General features: G+C 41.0%; 1 protein-coding gene across 5 annotated transcripts in view; it reads left to right on the top strand.

The window, feature by feature from the left end:
- Positions 1 to 18,440, top strand: part of UBXN7 (UBX domain protein 7) — a 28,132-nt gene extending 9,692 nt beyond the window's left edge. For 2 of the 5 annotated variants that reach the window (XM_030496132.1, XM_030496134.1), the window contains 7 exons: positions 339 to 451; positions 5,672 to 5,818; positions 6,222 to 6,312; positions 7,470 to 7,597; positions 8,019 to 8,412; positions 9,208 to 9,287; positions 13,125 to 18,440. In XM_030496132.1, the coding sequence (XP_030351992.1) occupies positions 339 to 451; positions 5,672 to 5,818; positions 6,222 to 6,312; positions 7,470 to 7,597; positions 8,019 to 8,412; positions 9,208 to 9,287; positions 13,125 to 13,286 (1,115 nt within the window). In that variant the 3' untranslated portion in view covers positions 13,287 to 18,440. Of the gene's footprint in view, positions 1 to 329; positions 452 to 5,671; positions 5,819 to 6,221; positions 6,313 to 7,469; positions 7,598 to 8,018; positions 8,413 to 9,207; positions 9,288 to 13,124 lie in introns of all 5 variants that reach the window. The other 3 variants (XM_030496130.1, XM_030496133.1, XM_030496135.1) reach the window with 2 other exon arrangements.
- Positions 18,441 to 18,776: the final 336 nt, after the last annotated feature.

Raw genomic sequence — 18,776 nt, 5'->3', positions numbered from 1 at the left:
TGTGGTACTTGGGGATGAATAAGGCTGAAAATCTGTTCACCTGAAAGAGACAGTAGTATAAGTCATGGCTGCTTTTTTTCTCATTTGTTTTCAAATACTGGCATATGACCTTTGCTGATACTCACATTTATTAAGATGATCTTTAAAAGTAAAATAAATGCCCAGTGCTTGAGAAAGTTAGAGCAAGCGGGGTTCTTCCCTTACATGGCAGCTAATGTTGTTCAGTGGGATCTGACCTTGTGACTCTAGTGCCAAAGTGTATGACATATAGTAAATAATAAACCCATCTTTGTGAGTATTTTGTCTAATTCAGCTTCCTTTCCTCTGGGGCTGTGCAGTTCGACAGGAACAGGAGCTACGAAACGGAGGAGCGGTAGATAAGAAACTCACTACTCTAGCAGACCTCTTCAGACCTCCCATTGATCTGATGCACAAAGGCAGCTTTGAAACGGTAAGTTCTGAAATTTTGGTGCACTTCCTTCTGTGATGACTGTGTACAGTGTGGAAGCCTCGTGTTAGACTGTATAGTGATAAATATTTGATGGGCTGCATATGGAAATGCTGATGACTTATTGAAGGACTTAATGTGGTCTACCATCATTAGTTATATTTAAATGTCAGTGTGGCAAATCACACTTGGTGAAAGACCTTAGTGCAGGAAGGAGGCTGGTCAAAATGGAGAAATTGCATCCCTCAAAGTCTCTTTGTAGAGCATGATACAGAAAAAGCTGAAGTAAGATTGCTTTGGGTAGGTGAGCAAGTACTTTGCAAGGGGCAGTATAGTTTGCAGCACAGCCCTGCTAAGAAGCTCAGGCAGAGTTATATGAACACAGCTAAGTAAAAGTACTTTGAATGTGGCTTTGTCATGAAGGCACAACTTTTATCTTCAGTTAGAGGCCTTGCTCTTGTATAAAATCATAGTGGTTGTCTTTTGCATCTGGTCATGATGGAAAAGTATCCAAGAGATTGTCTGCCTGAGAAGGGGACTGTTAGCTTTAAATAATTCCAAGTGTCGCTTTTCCTTTCTGTGTAGGCATGTATGGATCTAGTCATAAGCTATGATATGGATCAGTGACTTAACTAGTGATTAGAGATATGCAAACTGGTATACATTTTTATTTTTTGAGTCCATAAGTTCTAGGTATTCTTATGAAGTTGCTTACTACTGAATTTCCACCTGGTCATCTTTAAGTAGCTGAGATTGAGGAGGGTGATGATTATTGTATGATGACTTCATGAGAATGCAAATTGATCATCAAATGGTGCAATACAGATACTTCAAACAGTGCCAAAGATCTGACTCAAATTTAAAAACATGTATACTTTCTGGTATTGGTATTCACCTTTTTTCTGTACTTGTGCTGTTCCTGGTCCAGTGACATGCTGCTGATGCTGCTCAACTTCACCACAATAAAAATCTTCAGCTTCTCAATTTGTTGACCCTTACCACTTCCATTTTACCTTTTTCCTGTAGACTGCTGTACTGCTTTTAGCCTGGGACAGCGTCAGGCCTCCTGTGAATCCAGTGATCAGTCTCTTGGAATTCATCTTTAGCAAGCTACTGTTAGCTTCTTCTTTCTCTGTACACTTAGAGAAACATATATGAACTATATAATAAATCAGAGATGTGTATCACATTCCAAAGTACCAAAGACTAAATACTGGCATTTTGATGCTTTTATAGTTTGGTGTTACTCTAAGTGGGATTTATTGTTGTTATTGTTGGTACATGATGTATTCTTACCTCTGGAGGGTGTACAAGGACATCGTCAGTGTTTTGCCATGTACATTTATCATAGAATCATTTAGGATTTCTGACTTTATTCAAACTTAGCAAGAATGGTGGCATCATGTAAGTAAGGCTTTCATGTATCTTTGTCACTCATCTTTTGTTGCTCCTCTTTTGGGTACTCTAGGGTTGATTTTGATAGTAAATAGATTCAGTTGGTTTTGATTTTCCAGAAGAAACCTATTTTTCTTCAATTACAAAGAAACTCTTTTATCAGTAACTTGCAAAAAGTTGCCATTTCATTTTAACTCAGTAATATTAGCTTTTAAGAGTAGCCGAGATTTAACTTTTGTTGAAGAACACTTTTCAAGTGTTGAATGGCATTGATTTATTTTGGTTTTTAACTTGCTATCTGTGAGAAAGGACTGTGCTTCGCATACAAAACAGCTTATGATCACTGTATTTGTAAAGTTAAGTGTGTGATTAACTATATTACACCATAGAAATGTGGTGAAAAATACTTGATACAGAAAATCTATAAAAGACTTCCTTTTAATTCCACAGGCTTTTTGAACATGAGCTACTAGAGATTAGTTGTGTAGTGACTGATGGAATGGGCTATCCAAACCAGGGGCAAACAATGTCTTGCTGGCCTAAACTGCCTTTTTTTTTCCTACTAGAAAATGTCAGAGCAACTTTTAGAGCTTAAATACCCACCGTCACTAAAATAGTGTGTATTTGAGTAGTGTTGCGTGGTTATACTATTAGGCTGTTGTCAGTTAAGATTGCACAAGGGATTTGTAACTGTCATTTCCTGACTGTAATATTGAGCTTTAATGTGTATGAAGTTTCAGAGTTCTCTCCTTAATGTAGATTTTTGCACACCAAACATGCTTTGTATAGAACAGCATGGTTTTGTTTTCATCTCAAAGACTGCTCTCAGGAATTGCAGGTGTTTCATCCCTTCATGCATATGATGTGAGATATGATTTAGTTTGTTGGGATATGCTCCAGATTGACTTAGTTTACACTTCTTGTTTAGGGAGGAGATAGTTGTGGTGCATGCAGTTCTGTGCTTACTGCTCTTCAGGATTTCACTACTTTTATGAAGTGACTGTAATGTTACAGAATTTCAAGCCTGTCTGATGAAGTGTCCTCTTTTTGCAAGTTGAACCTCTTCTAGCTGCTCCTTGCTTCACAGCTGATTTTCGTTGTATGTAGCAAGCAGCATTAAGTTTGGAAGCTAATCTAGTCCTCGTACTCAAATGGTGCAATTATCTTTGCATAAGGTGCTTCTAGACTGGCTTTTTGCCTAAGCATAGCCTGCGGATGCACCGTTGGCCTGGGAATGTCTGGTTGATGAAAGGACGTATGCCCTGGCCCATGCAAGAAGTGTAAGTGCAGCACAGATAGGCTATTTATTGTTAAATAATCTCATTCTCGGACTTGGTCATCTGTTGTCTTGCAAACTAAACCATGCTTGATTAGCAGATGTCCAGAAGGTCATAAGATGCTGGTTCCACTTCCTTGTTTCTCTCTGCTGACTTAAAGGAGCAGTGCATTTCAACAGAGCTGAGCAAGGAGGAACACATTTATAAATCATACATGGTTCAGAAAAGGCAAATGAGAGGAAAATGTGTTATTTTGAGTAGGGCAAAAACGAGGGGTTATCCAGTACTGAGTGTAAAACAAGACTTCTTCCACATACTGTCTAACAAATTTGCTGGTTTCTTGCTATGAGTTGTCACAGTGATAAAAAATGTGACTGGGTAGAAAGAGTAAAGGTAAACTTAGGTAAACTTGGTTTTGTTTTGGTTTTGTGTTGGTCCCCTTGTACGTGAGATCTGCTACCTCTGTCTTTGAAAGTTCCTACTCTGCTGCTTGCTGAAAACTTGAACAGAGATGCTTGCGAAGAGTGATTGTTCTGTGTTTACCCAGTGTGTGTGCTCTTTAAATGCCTGGTGATGCCCTTTGTACCTTGAAGGAGGAACAGAAATGGGGGCCAGTTGATATTGGAAACAGCAGATCTAAAGCCATGAGATATAGCTTTCGGGATATGCAAGCTGGAACTTAAGCCTTCCCTTGTTCTTTTGTCACTTACCAAAGTAACCTACCAATATAATCTCCAAACACGCAGCATTTCTTCACCCCACACTCTTTCCACCCCCTCAGAAGAAAAGCAGTAGCTGTGTAAGAGCAGAGCTCTGTGTGTGTGAAATGGTGGCAATTTAACTGCATCCTTTTAAATGTTACATGTGAAGCCTGTTTGTTTTTTCTAGAAGGAAGTTAAAAGTAGTTTAAAAAGCTACACCAGCTCTACAGGTGAAAACTCATCTTTGCAAATATTCTGGGTGGAATTTCCTGCTTGCAACCTTGTGAGGACCTTAGCTGGGTGGAGGAGAGGTAGAGCTAGGTTTTCACTGATACTGAAAAATATACAAAGTAGGTGTAGAAGAGCAAGATGCACTTTCCAGTTTCTAGTTACATGTTGTTGGGTTGTTTTAATCTAGTATGGATTACTTCAGAACACAGGACTAAAGCAATCCAGTTGACTCAAACAACATGAGGATTTTTGTTCCCTTTAAACTTGGGCAGTACCTCTAGGCCTCATCTTAAACTGATTTCATAGAGTTAGTTCTCAAAATCCACAGTTAGCTCAAAAGAAGTCTTTGAAACCTAATGACTATATTTAAGACCCTTACTGGTTACTTGGGTATCGCCTACCCCACTTTTCTCTCCTGGTGACCAAATACTGGATTCTGACACTATAATATTAGTGGTAAGTAGTTAGCATGAGGTCCCTTGTGAGAACAGGAGGACTGTTCTGTGCTTCTACATTCATTTTTTTCCTTTCAATAAAATAAAACTTGGCTCTGCAGGTCACTTGGCCATGCAGATTAATTTTGTAGACTGACATTCTTCATTTCATGAAGCTAAGTGTGTGGGGTTCACGTGTCTGCCTGTCACACATTGGATGGGCTGACTATTCAAAAGTGCACTGGCTGAAATTCATTTTAAAAGTAAAAACTCTGGTTTGGGGAAGAAAATATTGCCCAAAACAGCAAAATCTTGAGTAACATCCCAATTCCTTGAATTTGCTGTTAAGTACATTACCAGCAGGATGGTGAACACACTTATAAATCCTTTTTAAATTTTTTAAAAAGAAAGGGACTTCATATGCTAGTTCCAGTCTTTCCAGGCGGTAAGAGCATTCCTGCTGTTGATATAGCCCTCTTTTTTTCAACAGGTATGACAGTTCAGCGATCAGAATTACATTCTTGATCAAACTCCTACCATTAACTTGCAACCAAGCAATCAGACAATGCCAGCTTTGTGACTCAAACCAGTAAGATTTCTTCCTGCGCCTTCCTGTCTCCCTCCCTACTTGCAGTCTGGATAATGAGCATCAAAAAAGGATGCCTAATTCGGCAGTGACACAGTAATACAGTGACTCAAAACTTGGAGAGGAAAAAAAAACATGCAGAGAGGGGGTTCTGTTGAATTAATGCAAGTCCTCTGTCAATTATGCAACCTACTTATAGAAGATGATCCACAGGTTTATCTTTAGACTGAGCAGGTCTTTCCTCTGTTTTCAGATCAGTGTGATTGACTACACTCTTTCCCAAACAAATACTTTTATTTGGTGTCCCTGTGTCCCACCCACCCAAGTTGCTTTTCCCACTCTGTGCTTGGTTTGTTGAAATCCAGCAGCTCGCTTCATCAGTGTGATTCTGTAATTCAAGCAGTCTCATTTTAAGCAGGTCTTTCAGCCCTGCCTTCAGTTTTGTGGATGCCTTTTCACTAGCACTATCCATCTTTCTCACTGTGAAGGGGTTTTGGTGAAAAATCTTACAGTGTTAGAAGCCATCACTGATCATTGCTGGCATTGGTTGTGTCTGGCTCTTCAGTTTTATCTAATGAAGCTTTTCTCTCTGCTTACAGGCCAAGGAGTGTGGTCAGATGCAGAACAAGTGGCTCATGATAAACATTCAGAATGTGCAAGATTTTGCCTGTCAGTGTCTCAACCGTGATGTTTGGAGCAATGAGGCTGTGAAGAACATAATCCGGGAGCATTTCATTTTTTGGCAGGTGAGAAGTTTAATGGGGCTGTGCAGGTAACTTGGTGTCCTGATAGACGGGGTAGTGAAAAGAACAGATGACTTTGAACAAAATGGCACTGTTGCAGTTCTCTTGGTGAACTTGTAGAAGAGATGCAGTACTTCATGGAAAGGTAGCTCATGGATGTAGATGTAGTTGATGGGTACACATTTGAGTGCATAAACTGCTTTTCAGTTGTGCATTCAAGATGTTACTGCTTAGCTTCCAATATATGGAGTGTCAGAGGTGTATTTTCAGCCTGCCAGTTACTGAGAACTGTATGTACCATTTGTAGCACGTATTGTAAAAGGAAAAGCTTTGTCTATTGTCAGGGTACAGTTTGTTCGTGTTCCCTCTCCACCCAGTAATTTGCTTACAATGTGGTATTTTGTAGGTATACCATGACAGTGAGGAAGGACAGAGGTACATACAGTTTTATAAATTAGCAGACTTCCCTTATGTTTCCATCCTGGATCCCAGGACAGGTAAGATAAGTGACAGTCGGTTACCTGCAGTTTATATATTCCACACAACTTCACTGTTGTATTCAGTGAAGAATCTCAGTTACATTGCTTTGCTCTCTGAGACCTCATTGTTCCTGAAGTAGTATGTTTTGGAGGAACTGAGGGAATAAAACTCCCAAGAGTTGCTGAAATTTTGTGTATTTGGTTATTGCACCCGGTATAACTTACCGGGTACTTTGATTAGCAAGTGAAAATAGTACCACCTGGTGGTAAAACTCAGAAATGAATTTTTTTAGTGTTACTTTAGAAGCTACTTGAAATCATGCAATGAATAAACTAAAGTATTTGTAAGCATTACATGAATCTGCTTCCAGCTCCTTGCACAATAGCTTTGTGTCTCTCAGCAGTGAATTATTAAATTGCATCTTAATTTTCCAATGCAATTTTGGCTTCAGGTTTGTTGTTTGGTTTGGTTTGGTTTTTTTACCTGAACAATCAAACTTCTACGTACCCCTCCAGCTCTGTCGAAATTGTTACTTTTCTTTTGTATCCCAACACCCTGTCTTCTTTTATCATCATACAGTGCAGTGATATTAATGGTCTGGTCTCCTGCTTCTCAGGACTGAAGTAATAATAGTGTCTGTAATCAAAGCTGAGATTTCTTGCTATTTGACTTAATCTACCCAAAGCCACTTACTATTTTTTTTTAATGTTGATACTGAAGTTAGGATATTCTTCTTAGCTCTTTACATACAGAAGCAAATGAGGTTTGCCAAGGTGTAGAATCAAAGCAGGCAAGAACATAGAAATGTTTCTTCATAAACATAATGGTTTTGTTTGGGGTTTTTTTTTTTTTTTTTGGGTGGGTTTTGGTTTTTTTTTCGGTTGGTTTCATTTTGAAACTTAATTCACAATTCTGTGCACACATTCCCATAGATAAAAAGAAAAGAACAGAAATAAACAGGGTCTGTACTTGTGATTGAAGGTCTGTGATTGAAGCCTTTTCAAGGGAGTGGAGAGAGGAAGCTTCGTAATATCAGGTGGTAGCCTGTAGGAAGCTGCAGTTCCACAAGTACAGACTCTTGCAGAACACACACACAGCAGTGAATTGGTGTGTTTCACCTCTAAGCTGCATTCTTTTGCTGAAATTCTGTTTCATGACACCTTTTGTTCCCTAGGTCAGAAACTAGTGGAGTGGCACCAGCTGGATGTGACTTCTTTCTTGGACCAAGTGACTGGGTTTCTGAGTGAGCATGGGCAGCTGGATGGCCATTCTACCAGCCCTCCCGAAAAATGTTCTCGTTCAGTAAGTATAAGACCTTCTAGTAAGACTGGAGAAACCTGAAAGAACATGCTAGCCTGTCTTACCCAGCTGTACTGATGTCCCATTCAGTAGTATAAACAGACTTAATGAGTTAGTGCAAGAGCATGTAAAGATTTGGTGCAGCAGGGAATGCCTTCTCCCATGGTAGCTATTTTGGTTGTGCAGTTCGTGCTTTTGGCATTTGTTTTGGATTTAACAGTCACAGAATTGTGCATGTGTGGAAGGGAAATATATTAACTCCATGTGAAACTCTAAGAAGTCATTAAGTCATCATAACATGACTAGCTTTCCATGCTGCTTGTTCCTGACAGTAGCTTCCCTTTGGAAGAGTGATGTCCTGTTGATTTGCAATATGTATTTAAAAGCAATTTTTATATATTTGTGTTATGTCTGCATTCAACAGGAGAGTCTCATTGATGCCAGTGAGGACAGCCAGTTGGAAGCTGCTATCAGAGCCTCGTTACAGGAGACACATTTTGATTCCTCACAGGCCAAGCAGGAGAGTCGGTCAGATGAGGAGTCGGAGTCAGAGCTTTTCTCTGGAAGTGAGGAGTTTATTTCGGTTTGTGGATCTGAGGAGGAGGAGGAATCGGAGAATCCTGCCAAGTTGAGGAAGTCTCCACACAAGGACTTGGGGTACAAAAAAGAGGAGAGCCGAAGGCCTCAGCCTGAACCCCCTGCAAGGACTGAGCCTGGGACAACATCAAATCACAGAGTACTGCCCTGCATTGATGCAGGGATACTGGAGGAGTCAACTGACAAGCCTGAAAGTACGTTCCAGGGCCTAGATGTAAATGGTAAGTTGCCATGTTGTGTTTTTTGTTAGTTTTGGGGTTTTTTTTAGTGACCTGTGTTCTGTTTCTGTTTGGCTTTCCCTCCCCCCTCCCCTCCCCCCCGCTAAAATCTTTATATGCTGACAAGGATGGTTTCATCCCTTGCTTTGAGAAGCTAAATCTTCTGACTCACTCCCTCCTTGACACCAGATGTTTGAGCGATTCACCTTGCCAGCAGCACCTCTTTGGCATAGTGATGCCTCAAACTGCAGGACTCTGTTAGTCACTGAGCTCAAGTTTCTTACTCTGAGACCTTATCCAGGAATAAAGTACGCATGTGTGTAATGCAGGTGCGTATAGCAGGGCTTCTACCGCTGTGGTAGAGAGAAGCAGAATGGCATCAGCCCCACCTCATGCTCAGTTAGCTTGGCTGCCTTGGCAGTCTGGACTGAGTTTTAGTAATGCAACTTTGGCTAATACAAACAAGTTGCTGGAGTGTCTGTTCCTCCCTGTGGTGCCTGAGCTGGACACCAAAGTGAGGTGGTTTCAGAGGCAGAGGTAGCACAGCGTGCTTTTCTCTGAGAACACTGTCCAGTTTTGGTTGCTACCGTTAACTCTTGACAGAATCCTGAGTTTGATGTGTGTTTTATTTTAAACACGTGTGGTAGAAGTGTATCTTCAGAGACTGGAACCTTATATTTGTCTCCAGTCTCTAACCCTGCTATGCTGCACAGTAAAGTGTGCCACCTAAAATCTACAGAAGATCTCAATTCAGCTGCCTTGTTGTTTGTTAACATCTAGTAACTTCCTTTTTGCCAGGACCAAAGGCACAGCTGATGCTAAGGTATCCAGATGGAAAGAGGGAACAGATTTCACTGCCTGAACAAGCTAAACTTCTGGTGAGTGGAGTTAATGGGAATCCTTGTTTGAGTACAGGAGAGCTGAAACTGGAGAATTTATTTTCCTGTGGTGGCACTATGGAAATTGGATCTCATGGAAGTGGTATATCCAGGGAGTGCTTGCAGTGTCATTCTGTTGTGTTTCTTTGTGTCATTCCTCTTCTGATTAACAGACTCTGCTGGCTCTGTATGTTTCCATTGCTGCTTGGGTTGCATATACACTCCAGTGTCTTCCTTAGTCTCCAGACTGAGAGTTCCGTTTCTAAAATGACTCTAAATGGCTTTGGCATTAATCATTAAATTACCATAAAATACTCTCAGCTCACTCATTTGTGTTTTGGTTTATTTTCCTAAATGCAAAAGTTTAGTTGTTGCCTATGGTTAGAGAATGGTAAAATCAAAAGCAAAATTCTTCATTCTTGTTCTCAGTCCCTTTTATTGTACTTCCAAACTCCTTTCTGGATATAGATGGCAGAGCAGACTTTGGAGGAAGTTCTCTCCAAAAGATTTTATTACAATATTATTTTATTACTGTGCTTGAGGTGTGTGTCTCAGCTGTGCTTTGGGCTTGCTGACCTTGGAGAGGTCAGTTTGAATGGCATTTCCATCAAAATTTTGCAGGTGCTTATCTGGAAGTAGTGTGTAAAGAAGTCACTGTATTCCTGTTAGCCATGAGTTTTCATGACACAGTGGCCAGTAAAGCTCATTTTCATGTAATCAACCTAAAAGCTGTGCATTGAAGTCTTAGGGAAGGCAAAAGCATACCTCTTCAGAAGGATCTTGTACAGATTGAGGAGAGAAATCTCACACCTTTTACAGAAAATGAGACTATAAGCTAGCCTGCAACTCTCTGGAAATGTATAGTGCTTCAAACTCATGTTCTCACCCTTAACTCTTTTGCTTGAAAATAAAAGGAAAAAGAAAAGTTGCTTTTGTTATACCATCAGCTCTCAAATCCAAGTGTAAGTGGTAGGATGTAGGCTGGCTGCAATGCTACACTTGGAGTCCTGGGTCTGAAATATAAAGCCTAAGGAACACTAGCAGAGCATCGCTCTTATTGTAGGAACCAACTTTACTGGTTTGCAGACCTTCATTCTTGCTTTGTCATAACAGTCATTGGTGTATAATCCTTTACCAGGTACTCTTTTATATCATAACTGCTTTTTGAAAGGAGTCTGTTAAATAAATTTTCATTCATTATTAAACATGTTTAATTAAACATTATTAGCACTTAGCTAATTTATTTAGGTGATACATAGGTGTAATATTGATATAATCCTGATAATCTTGACTTCTGGTTTGACTCCTTTTATGGACTGTGGTAGTTAAAGGAAGTTAATCCCAGCATGTGATTTCCTTTGCTGCCACCCTCTCTACAGTCAGCAGAGGAATTTAGGTGAGTCAAGGTTTGTGGGTAAAGATATATTTTTATTGCAGAGCTGAGCAGGCAGCTTTTATGCTCATGTTATGTGATCTTTTAAAGCCATTTCAGTCAGATCAGGATTGAGTCTCAGATGTTTCTTCGTGAGCGTCTTTTCCATGATGGTTTTTCAGCCCTTAGTTGCTTCCATTTTTAAAACTATCCAGAACAATAAAAAGAAATCATTTAAAGAGATAGTTGCACTTCAGAAGTTTTAGCTGATGGTATATGTTGGTCTCTCAGCAACACCAGCAGTTTTTCCTTGTCCTCCTTGAACGTGAAGAGACTGGAGCTGAACACACTATTGCAAGTGTGGTCCAGCAGAGTGGCACAGTTGCATCCCTTGATCTGCTGGCAATACTCTTGTCGATGGAGCTCAGGTTTCTTGTCACTGCTGCAAGGGTGCACTGCAGACTTGTTGTGCTTTCTTGATGAGTTTTGACAATCTCTCCATGGCATCCCAGATCTTGACTCCAGGCAAGCAGCAGGCTTCCAAGTCTCGGGGTGAGTTTGGCAGTTGGGTGCTTCTGTCCCCTGCAGAAGGAGTTATCTCCTCCAGTATGCACTGCTTCTCCATGCTGGTTTTGACTTGCTTGATAGGATCAGTAGGTCCAGTAGTCTCTTCCAGTGGAACTTGTTTGTCGTCTCAAAAAGTCTTGTTTGAGAAGACTTTCTATATTTTTTTTCAACTGATTTCCCCCCTCACACCCCAAATGAGAGGAGAGATGCTGTTCTGCTGCCATAGGTCTCCGGGGTGCCTTATCTTGCAGGTTGCTGTTCTCCCTGTGTTTGTGTCTTGTTTCTGGTCATCCCATTCTGTCTGCAGCACAAGGCTTCAATACCTGCCCTTTCAGTGTTGCTGCCAGCATCCTGCTGCTTTCCTGCTTATCTAACCTGATGCAGCAGAACAAGCTGACCCCTTCCTGCAGTTCCCTGACCTCGTGCTCCAACCGCATTGGTGCCCCGAGGCATTGGGAAGAGTGTTGCAGGCTGTTGTTGGAGACCATATCCTGTGTCATATCTGTTCCATGTGACTGACAGCTTTCCCACCAGAACATAAGACACCCAAATAAATAGCCACACAATTAATATCCTGAGCCCCTTGCCTGTGAGCTGCAGAACTAACTGCCAGGTGCTTGTTCGCAACTGGTTTTTATTTTGTGTTGGGTCACTGTGGTCTGGAAGTGGCAGCTAAATAGTGAGGGGAAGCTAGTAGAATAACTAGTACTAGTAGAAGTTTAATACTGCTGTCAAGGTACCTTCTTACACTTAATTTACTGCCATAAGTAGCCCACTGAAAGTAAGTCAGCAGTATTTCTGGGACCTTTCATTTTTTCACACTTTTTTATTACATACTAATTGTCTTTTTTCCCCTCTTCAAAAAGCTACAACTTTTTATTCCACCCAAATCTTGCTGTGTTTCTGAATCCTCTGCTGTTCTGCCAATCTCCATTTCTCTATTCCTGACTATTTGTTCTTTATGCTTTCATCTGCTGTGTTTTCTGATGAACTTGGCAAATCTCTTTAATTGTAACATGGGTGTTAGCCCTTCCCGATGTGCCTGCTTGTTGGGTTTTGAGGCTGATACCCCTTCATCCCAATGCCCTCTGCATTCTGCTCCAGTTGCTATTGTAGGCAGAGAAGTCAATGAATTGAAAACAGCTTTAAAAACCAAAAAGCCCCACAACCCCAAACCCTCATGCTTCTTGAAGCAGGAAAAAATACAGTAAAAATACTGCATTTATTTTTGTCAATACTGCCTCACAAAAATGTTTCTTTGGTGGCTTTTAGGTTTAGTGTAAGGGTAATGTCCGATAAATGTGGGGGGGGGCTTGTATTTTGGTGCACTTAAGGATTTTTTGCAAATCATATTTTCCTGTGACTTGAAGGTGCAATGTGGAATTCAGCTCTCTTGAATGAATGTACTTCCATCACAGAATCATAGATCAGTTTGGATTGGAAGGGAACCCTGCAGTGAATGGGGACATCTTCAACTGGATCAGGTTGCCCAGAAGCACATCCAGCCTGGCCTTGAATGTCTCCAGGGATGGCGCATCCACCACCTCTCTGGGCAACCTGTGCCAGTGTTTTACCGTCCTCATCATAAAGAATTTCTTCCTCATGTGCAGCCTGAATCTCCCCTCTTTTAGTTTTAAACCATCACCACTTGTCCTATCCCAATGTATGTCTTCCTTCTGTTTAAAGAATCGGTTAGGTAAGGGGTCACTTGATAATTAGTTTTTGTGATTATTCAGACCAGGTGTGGGCCAAATTAGGTATTAAAGAGAGTCTATACTACATACGAAATTTAGAATTTGTGATTACAAACTTCCTTTTTTAAAGGAAAACAGGATTATTTTTTTTACATTTTTTTGTTTTGAATTATATGACACTTCTCTACCTTTCTTTCTCTCCAGGCTCTTGTGAAACATGTCCAGTCAAAAGGATATCCCAATGAACGTTTTGAACTTCTCACCAACTTCCCTCGAAGGAAACTCTCCCACCTGGACTATGAGATCACATTACAGGAAGCAGGCCTGTGTCCTCAAGAGACTGTCTTTGTGCAGGAAAGGAATTAGCACCGTGGCCTGAGTTCTCCCAGCCTTCCTTCCCTCTCCTCTTTGCCTGGGACACCAACTCATTAAATATGCAGTTGAGAGTCATAGGATTGCAGTGCTGAAGTCAGGCAGGCAGCTGACTGGCCCTTCTCTCTCTTCTTCCCTTCTCTTGCTCTAGTGACCAAATGAGAGTGTTCAGAGTTTTATTTTCTTCCTCAGCTTAGGCCCTGCAGAGAGCATTGGGAAGAATATCTTTCCTTTGCTTCATGGAATTAAGTAAAGCGATGATCTGTGTATCCGGTATGTTGGGGCTTGAAGAGGCGACAATACACATACCCTTCTCGCTGCTATTCTTAAACCTGTTTTGTTTAATTTATTTTTTAAAATAGTGTGTGATAAGGCACTGAGTCATCTCTCTGTAAGGAGGGTGTGATCTTCAGTAGAGTCTTTCCTTTGTTTTGATGCTCTACACAAAAGGTCTCCATTAACCTTACAGCCTTCTCAAGGGTTAACTTACGTAGCGCTCTGTGAAAACTTGGTTTTGGGGGAAGGACTTGAGTTGAGCTGTGGTGAGATATTCTGCCCCTCTCTAATTTAAAGATTGCATGCATGTTTTCCTCCTGCTTTGAAAACTGCCAGTGGACATAGTAAAAAAAAACAACCAACCCCCGAAAAACCAACTGTACTCTATATGGTATTGACTGCTTAGCCCAAAGGAAAAGCTGCATGTCCACTGTTGCAGCAGAACTGACTCTTTGGTAGAAGTTGTTGGGGTTTCCATTTGTTCTTTTCCCAGCATCCCTTAAGTGTCTCCTTTTTACTTGCTCTCAGGATTTTCCAAATTACAATAGAAGGTGGCAAAATACTGTAAAGATCTTGGAGTCTCTGGAAAACACCTGACATAAAAACTTGGCAGTTAGTGGCTTTTTTTCTGTGATGGTGTTTCGTTTTCCACAGGAATGACTGGCTTTGCAGGGGTTTTAGAGCACTGGTGGCAGTTGAGCAGGACAGCAAGTCCTAGGCAGGTTCCTTCATTAATTAAAAACATACACAGCCATGTCAAACTGTGAAAGGAATTAATGCTTTGGGAAAGACTCGCAACCCAGTGGCTTGAAGGCTCTGGGCTGCTTTTTATTCTATTTCATGTTCATCTACCATCTAAATCCAGAAGGCTGTATGGAAAGCTACTTCTTCTTTTCAGCTCTGGAAGCTGGCACCACAAGTCATGCAGGCTTATCACTGGGCCATGCAGAGTGCTCTACTTTTCTGGTGTCTTCTCTAGACCTAGAGCTGTTGATCAATTGGTGTTATAATAGGTCTTACAGTGGGATAAAAGTTAACTAACACAGTCACCCTCAAGATGGATGTCAAATTAGTGTATTTACAACTAAAAACTCAGTTTAGTGTCCTCTTAATCAATGAGGGGGAAAAAGGCACATGAGACATACCAGAACTGCTAACCTTTTCTGCAACTGCCAGATGATTATACTTGTTTAAAAAAACCCAAAACTGTAGTGATCAGGAACTCACCGTAGACTCAAACTTTTCAAGATACTTTGCCTTTAATTTCATTTGCTAGTTGGAGTCTTGAAGTGTAGGAAATCACAGAAAATGTCTTGCATTCCCATAATAATATTAGCTCACAATTGTCTTCTGCTTATAATTGAGGTTTTACATGTAATCATACAATTGTATAAATTTATTTCCTTTCTACATAAAAATTATTCTGTGTTCTACTGCAAAATTTAGTATGAGGAAAGCAAACTCTGATTGCAGTTTCTTAATCAACGGTTGATGTGGTGTCAGAGCTCACTTCTGATTTATGAAGAGAGCCTGTCACGGAGGCTGCTTCCCAGCATTGGCAAGTGAATTACAAGGCCAGCAGAGGAGATGGAGATATTGGTGTTTGGCCTGTGAAGCAGCAGTGGCACCTCTAGACCGGATGATCTTTCATGTTTCTAGGATACCCAAATTCATAACTCAGAAGGAAACCCTTTCCATGTAGGTCTAATGCTTCCCTAAGCAGGATCAGCTGTCTAATTGAAAGAACTGGCTTTAATGTTTGTTGCCTTGGAACTCATTACCTCTTCTGTGGTTAACCACAGGAAAATTAAGGCAGGTTGCCAACAGGACACAGCACCCAACACATGAATAGTCCCTTCATGTCCCTCAGGCAGGCTGGATGGGAGCACGTTGACCTTTCCTGCTCTCCTTCCCGTGCCTGCCAGTGTAAGGCAGGGGGCCCTTGTGGTTCCACTGATTCACTTCGGAGTTGTTGCTGGTTGGCTGTGTTTGCTGGTGGAGGGCCAACTCATTTTTGACAGGCTTGGCTTTGTATCCATTCTGGGAACATTGTTCCACATCAGCTTTTTTAGCAGTTAAGTTAAACCTGCAAAATTGACTCTGTCTTTTCAGTCCTAGGCCTGTTTTATTGGTAGCTTCTCTTCTTCCATCCTGCCCTTCCCTGATTGTACTAATATACATGGGGCTAGGCTGTGGTTGAAGCAATCCAATACAAAATAGCTAATGTCGCTGAAAACATTAACCAAGTTGCCTGTGACAGCTTGTAGCAGTGAAGGTGTGAGCTACTTGGGCTCTATTTATGAAGAGCTTTTGTCACAGTTGCTTCTAGATGTTAAATCTCAAGGTCAAATTGCTTTTGACAAGACTGGAAAAAATGTCTTAAATCTCTTGATTGCAAAATGCTGAAATACGAAGGACGAAGGAAAAAGATTCTTCAAAGGCTGTGGTTAATGGCTTCCTGTGGGTGTTGCTTGGCTGTATTTTGCATGTTGTGTTGCAAGGACTGCCATGAGTTTGGAGGAGCAGAAGTGCATCTAGACAGTGGAATTCTTTCTGGGTAGAGAACTAAACAGCTAATGTGCTTCAAGCTGTAGCTTCTTGCTGCTTGCAAAGAAGTTTCCTTTGCATGTGTTCTTCATCAAACAATGCTTTGTTTTGACATTTACTGTCTAACTGCAGCTAAGAGTCACAGTCACAACCAGTATTTGTAAACAGAAGGCAAACTGAGCGCTGGCTTTCCCTGCCAGCTGCTGTTAACACATTTACAGTTGGCTTCCCACTTGTGATCCTTCAGAGGCCCAAGAAGGATTTTGGGCCTTCCTAATGATACATACTGTAAGCTGATTGACCAGCTTCAACCTCACAGCATTCTTTACTGACATTAAAAGGGCAGATAAAGGCCGTGCCAAACATTTCTGGGCATACTTGTGTTATTTTTATTAGGCTTTGAATTAAGGTCTGCGATTTTTACACTTCTGACATTCATGGACTAAAGTTACACTTCCTGATAAATCAAGTAAGTTGACAACACCAATATTAAAGAAATATCCATGTATGTGCATAATAGCCTTGTAAAATGTAGTTGTCTATAAAAAGGCATCCAAAGGTATCATTGTTCCAAAGGAGATTTAGACAGCAGTTTTACATCAGCATACTTTCCAGAGCTCACTAGATCTCCTGCTTTGCTTTTACAAGAGAATAACACCTCTCATCTGCAGAGCACATCTGTTGTTCGCTGCTGCAAACATCTTGCATTTCTCATGGTCCACTGCTTTCAAAGCTGAGTTTTTCAAAGGCTACCAATTCCACCAGCTTATACCAGCTTCCACATCTGCTGCTTTGTCCCCTGGCAGAAACTAGGAGTTGGTTTTAGTACATGTTTTAATAACGCATGCTCACTGTTGAAAGGCCTGATTTCTCTAATTTCCCTTCTTACTGGAGCACCAAGCTTCTTTGCAGGGGCACAAAAGCAGCAGGGGCCAAAGTAAAAGCAAGGCATTACTTAGGCTGCATTTTGCCAGATACCAAATGCATAAAATGGGGCATTTGTGGTGGTTTTCTAAACCACACAGACACACATAACAGAGACCTGTGTGGAATGTCCATGTGAATGGGAAGATGCATGTGATTTCAGGAGCTTATTGGTTAACTTTTGTCCCTTCTTAGTTTTTAGTAAATGACACTACTTTCTTTTTTAATCCGTTTTTAGTCTCATTAGTAAATAGGTGGTGCTATATTCCAAGAGGAGAAGGGATAGCAGAGATGTGCTTTAATTGGGTGAGATGCAAAGTCTCAGTCCCTTGAAGACTGAGTGTGCCTTTTCTAGGTGTTGTAATAGATTTGAATGCAGCCCCTCCTTTTATTTATTTTAACAAACTATTTCCTACGAATGGAACAACAGCTACTGTTCTAAAGGCAAACCAAAACTGTTTTGAGCCCTATATTGGTCATCTACATTGTTGGAAATAGCCGCAGGTGCGTGTTTGGAGATAACCTGACCATAGGTGTGGAGGTCTGTGCTTGACATCCTGCACAGACAGTCCTGTTGAGGTTTTCTCTGTCCAAGCCCAAGATCTTACCACAGTTTGGTGGTACTCTGTCTGCCCCCAAACCGGTGAGGTTAATGGATACCCTTTCTGTGATGTACAGGATGACTTTGTTTTCCTGTGTCCTCTTGTCCGTGAGATGCTTAGTGTCTGTCCACTCCCAATAAATATAGCCATATGTATATACATATGTATACACACACGTGTTTTTAATTGGAGAATGTGGCACTTAACATCAGTGCCTCAACTTGCCTCAGTTTAACCTTCTGTTGTTTTACATGGGTATATTATGAGTGATTGCAGAAGTTTGGGATTTGGTCACTGTCTTTAATTACTGTGAGTGTCTGCAGTACAGAGAAAAGTAACTTTGTACCTGCTCCTTAAATGGTGCTGAGACTTTAAGGTATAGAAGGATAGCCAGTAAAAGTACATGGAGCAGGGGGATGAGGTGCTATTTTATAGAACAGATTTATATGAAGAACATCTGGGTAAAACACAACTCGGATGTGGTGCGTCGTCAGACACACCGACCATAGGACAGATGATTTTTTTAAACGAGGCTTTCCTCTCATTGGTGACCATAGAGTTTCAAAATTCTGACTTGGCCTGTCAGTTTTTACAGTAGGCACTTTCTTCTTCAGTGATGGCAACTTCATATGAGAGGAGGGAGAGGATTAATTCAGAAGATTTCAGCTCACTGTGCTGGGAGGGACCAAACTCAAGGAAACCTCTGATCTATATACACAACTGCTGCATTTTTTATAAATATATGTAAATGTCCTATTGTAATATTTGATCCTGGAAATAAAACAAACTGTTTTAAGTAGCTTTCGTAATCTCTTGGGTTTTGGATGCCATAACCTCTGTTGAACCTCTGGGAAGCTTATGATTTTCCTACCCTGGCTGTAGCAGCTTTTGTTGGCATTGACTCTTTTTCCAAAGTAAGTAGCAGAAGCTGCAGCTCAGCTGAAGAGGTCCAAATGTGTTTTATTTTAGGTACTAGCACCAGGTTTGCCCAGCAAGCAAGGACAGGGCTTGCCTGAATTTGAAGCCTGTTTGCAGTATAGTGTCTGATAATAAATACATCCAAGTAACTGACTTCAACAGCAAGCATTCGGTTTCTGCTGATAATGGATTGTTGATTACAGCTGCTTGCTAAGCT

The sequence above is a fragment of the Strigops habroptila genome, chromosome 8, assembly GCF_004027225.2.
Source record: "Strigops habroptila isolate Jane chromosome 8, bStrHab1.2.pri, whole genome shotgun sequence".
Classification (NCBI taxonomy): domain Eukaryota; kingdom Metazoa; phylum Chordata; class Aves; order Psittaciformes; family Psittacidae; genus Strigops; species Strigops habroptila.
This window is presented reverse-complemented; position numbering and strand designations above follow the sequence as displayed.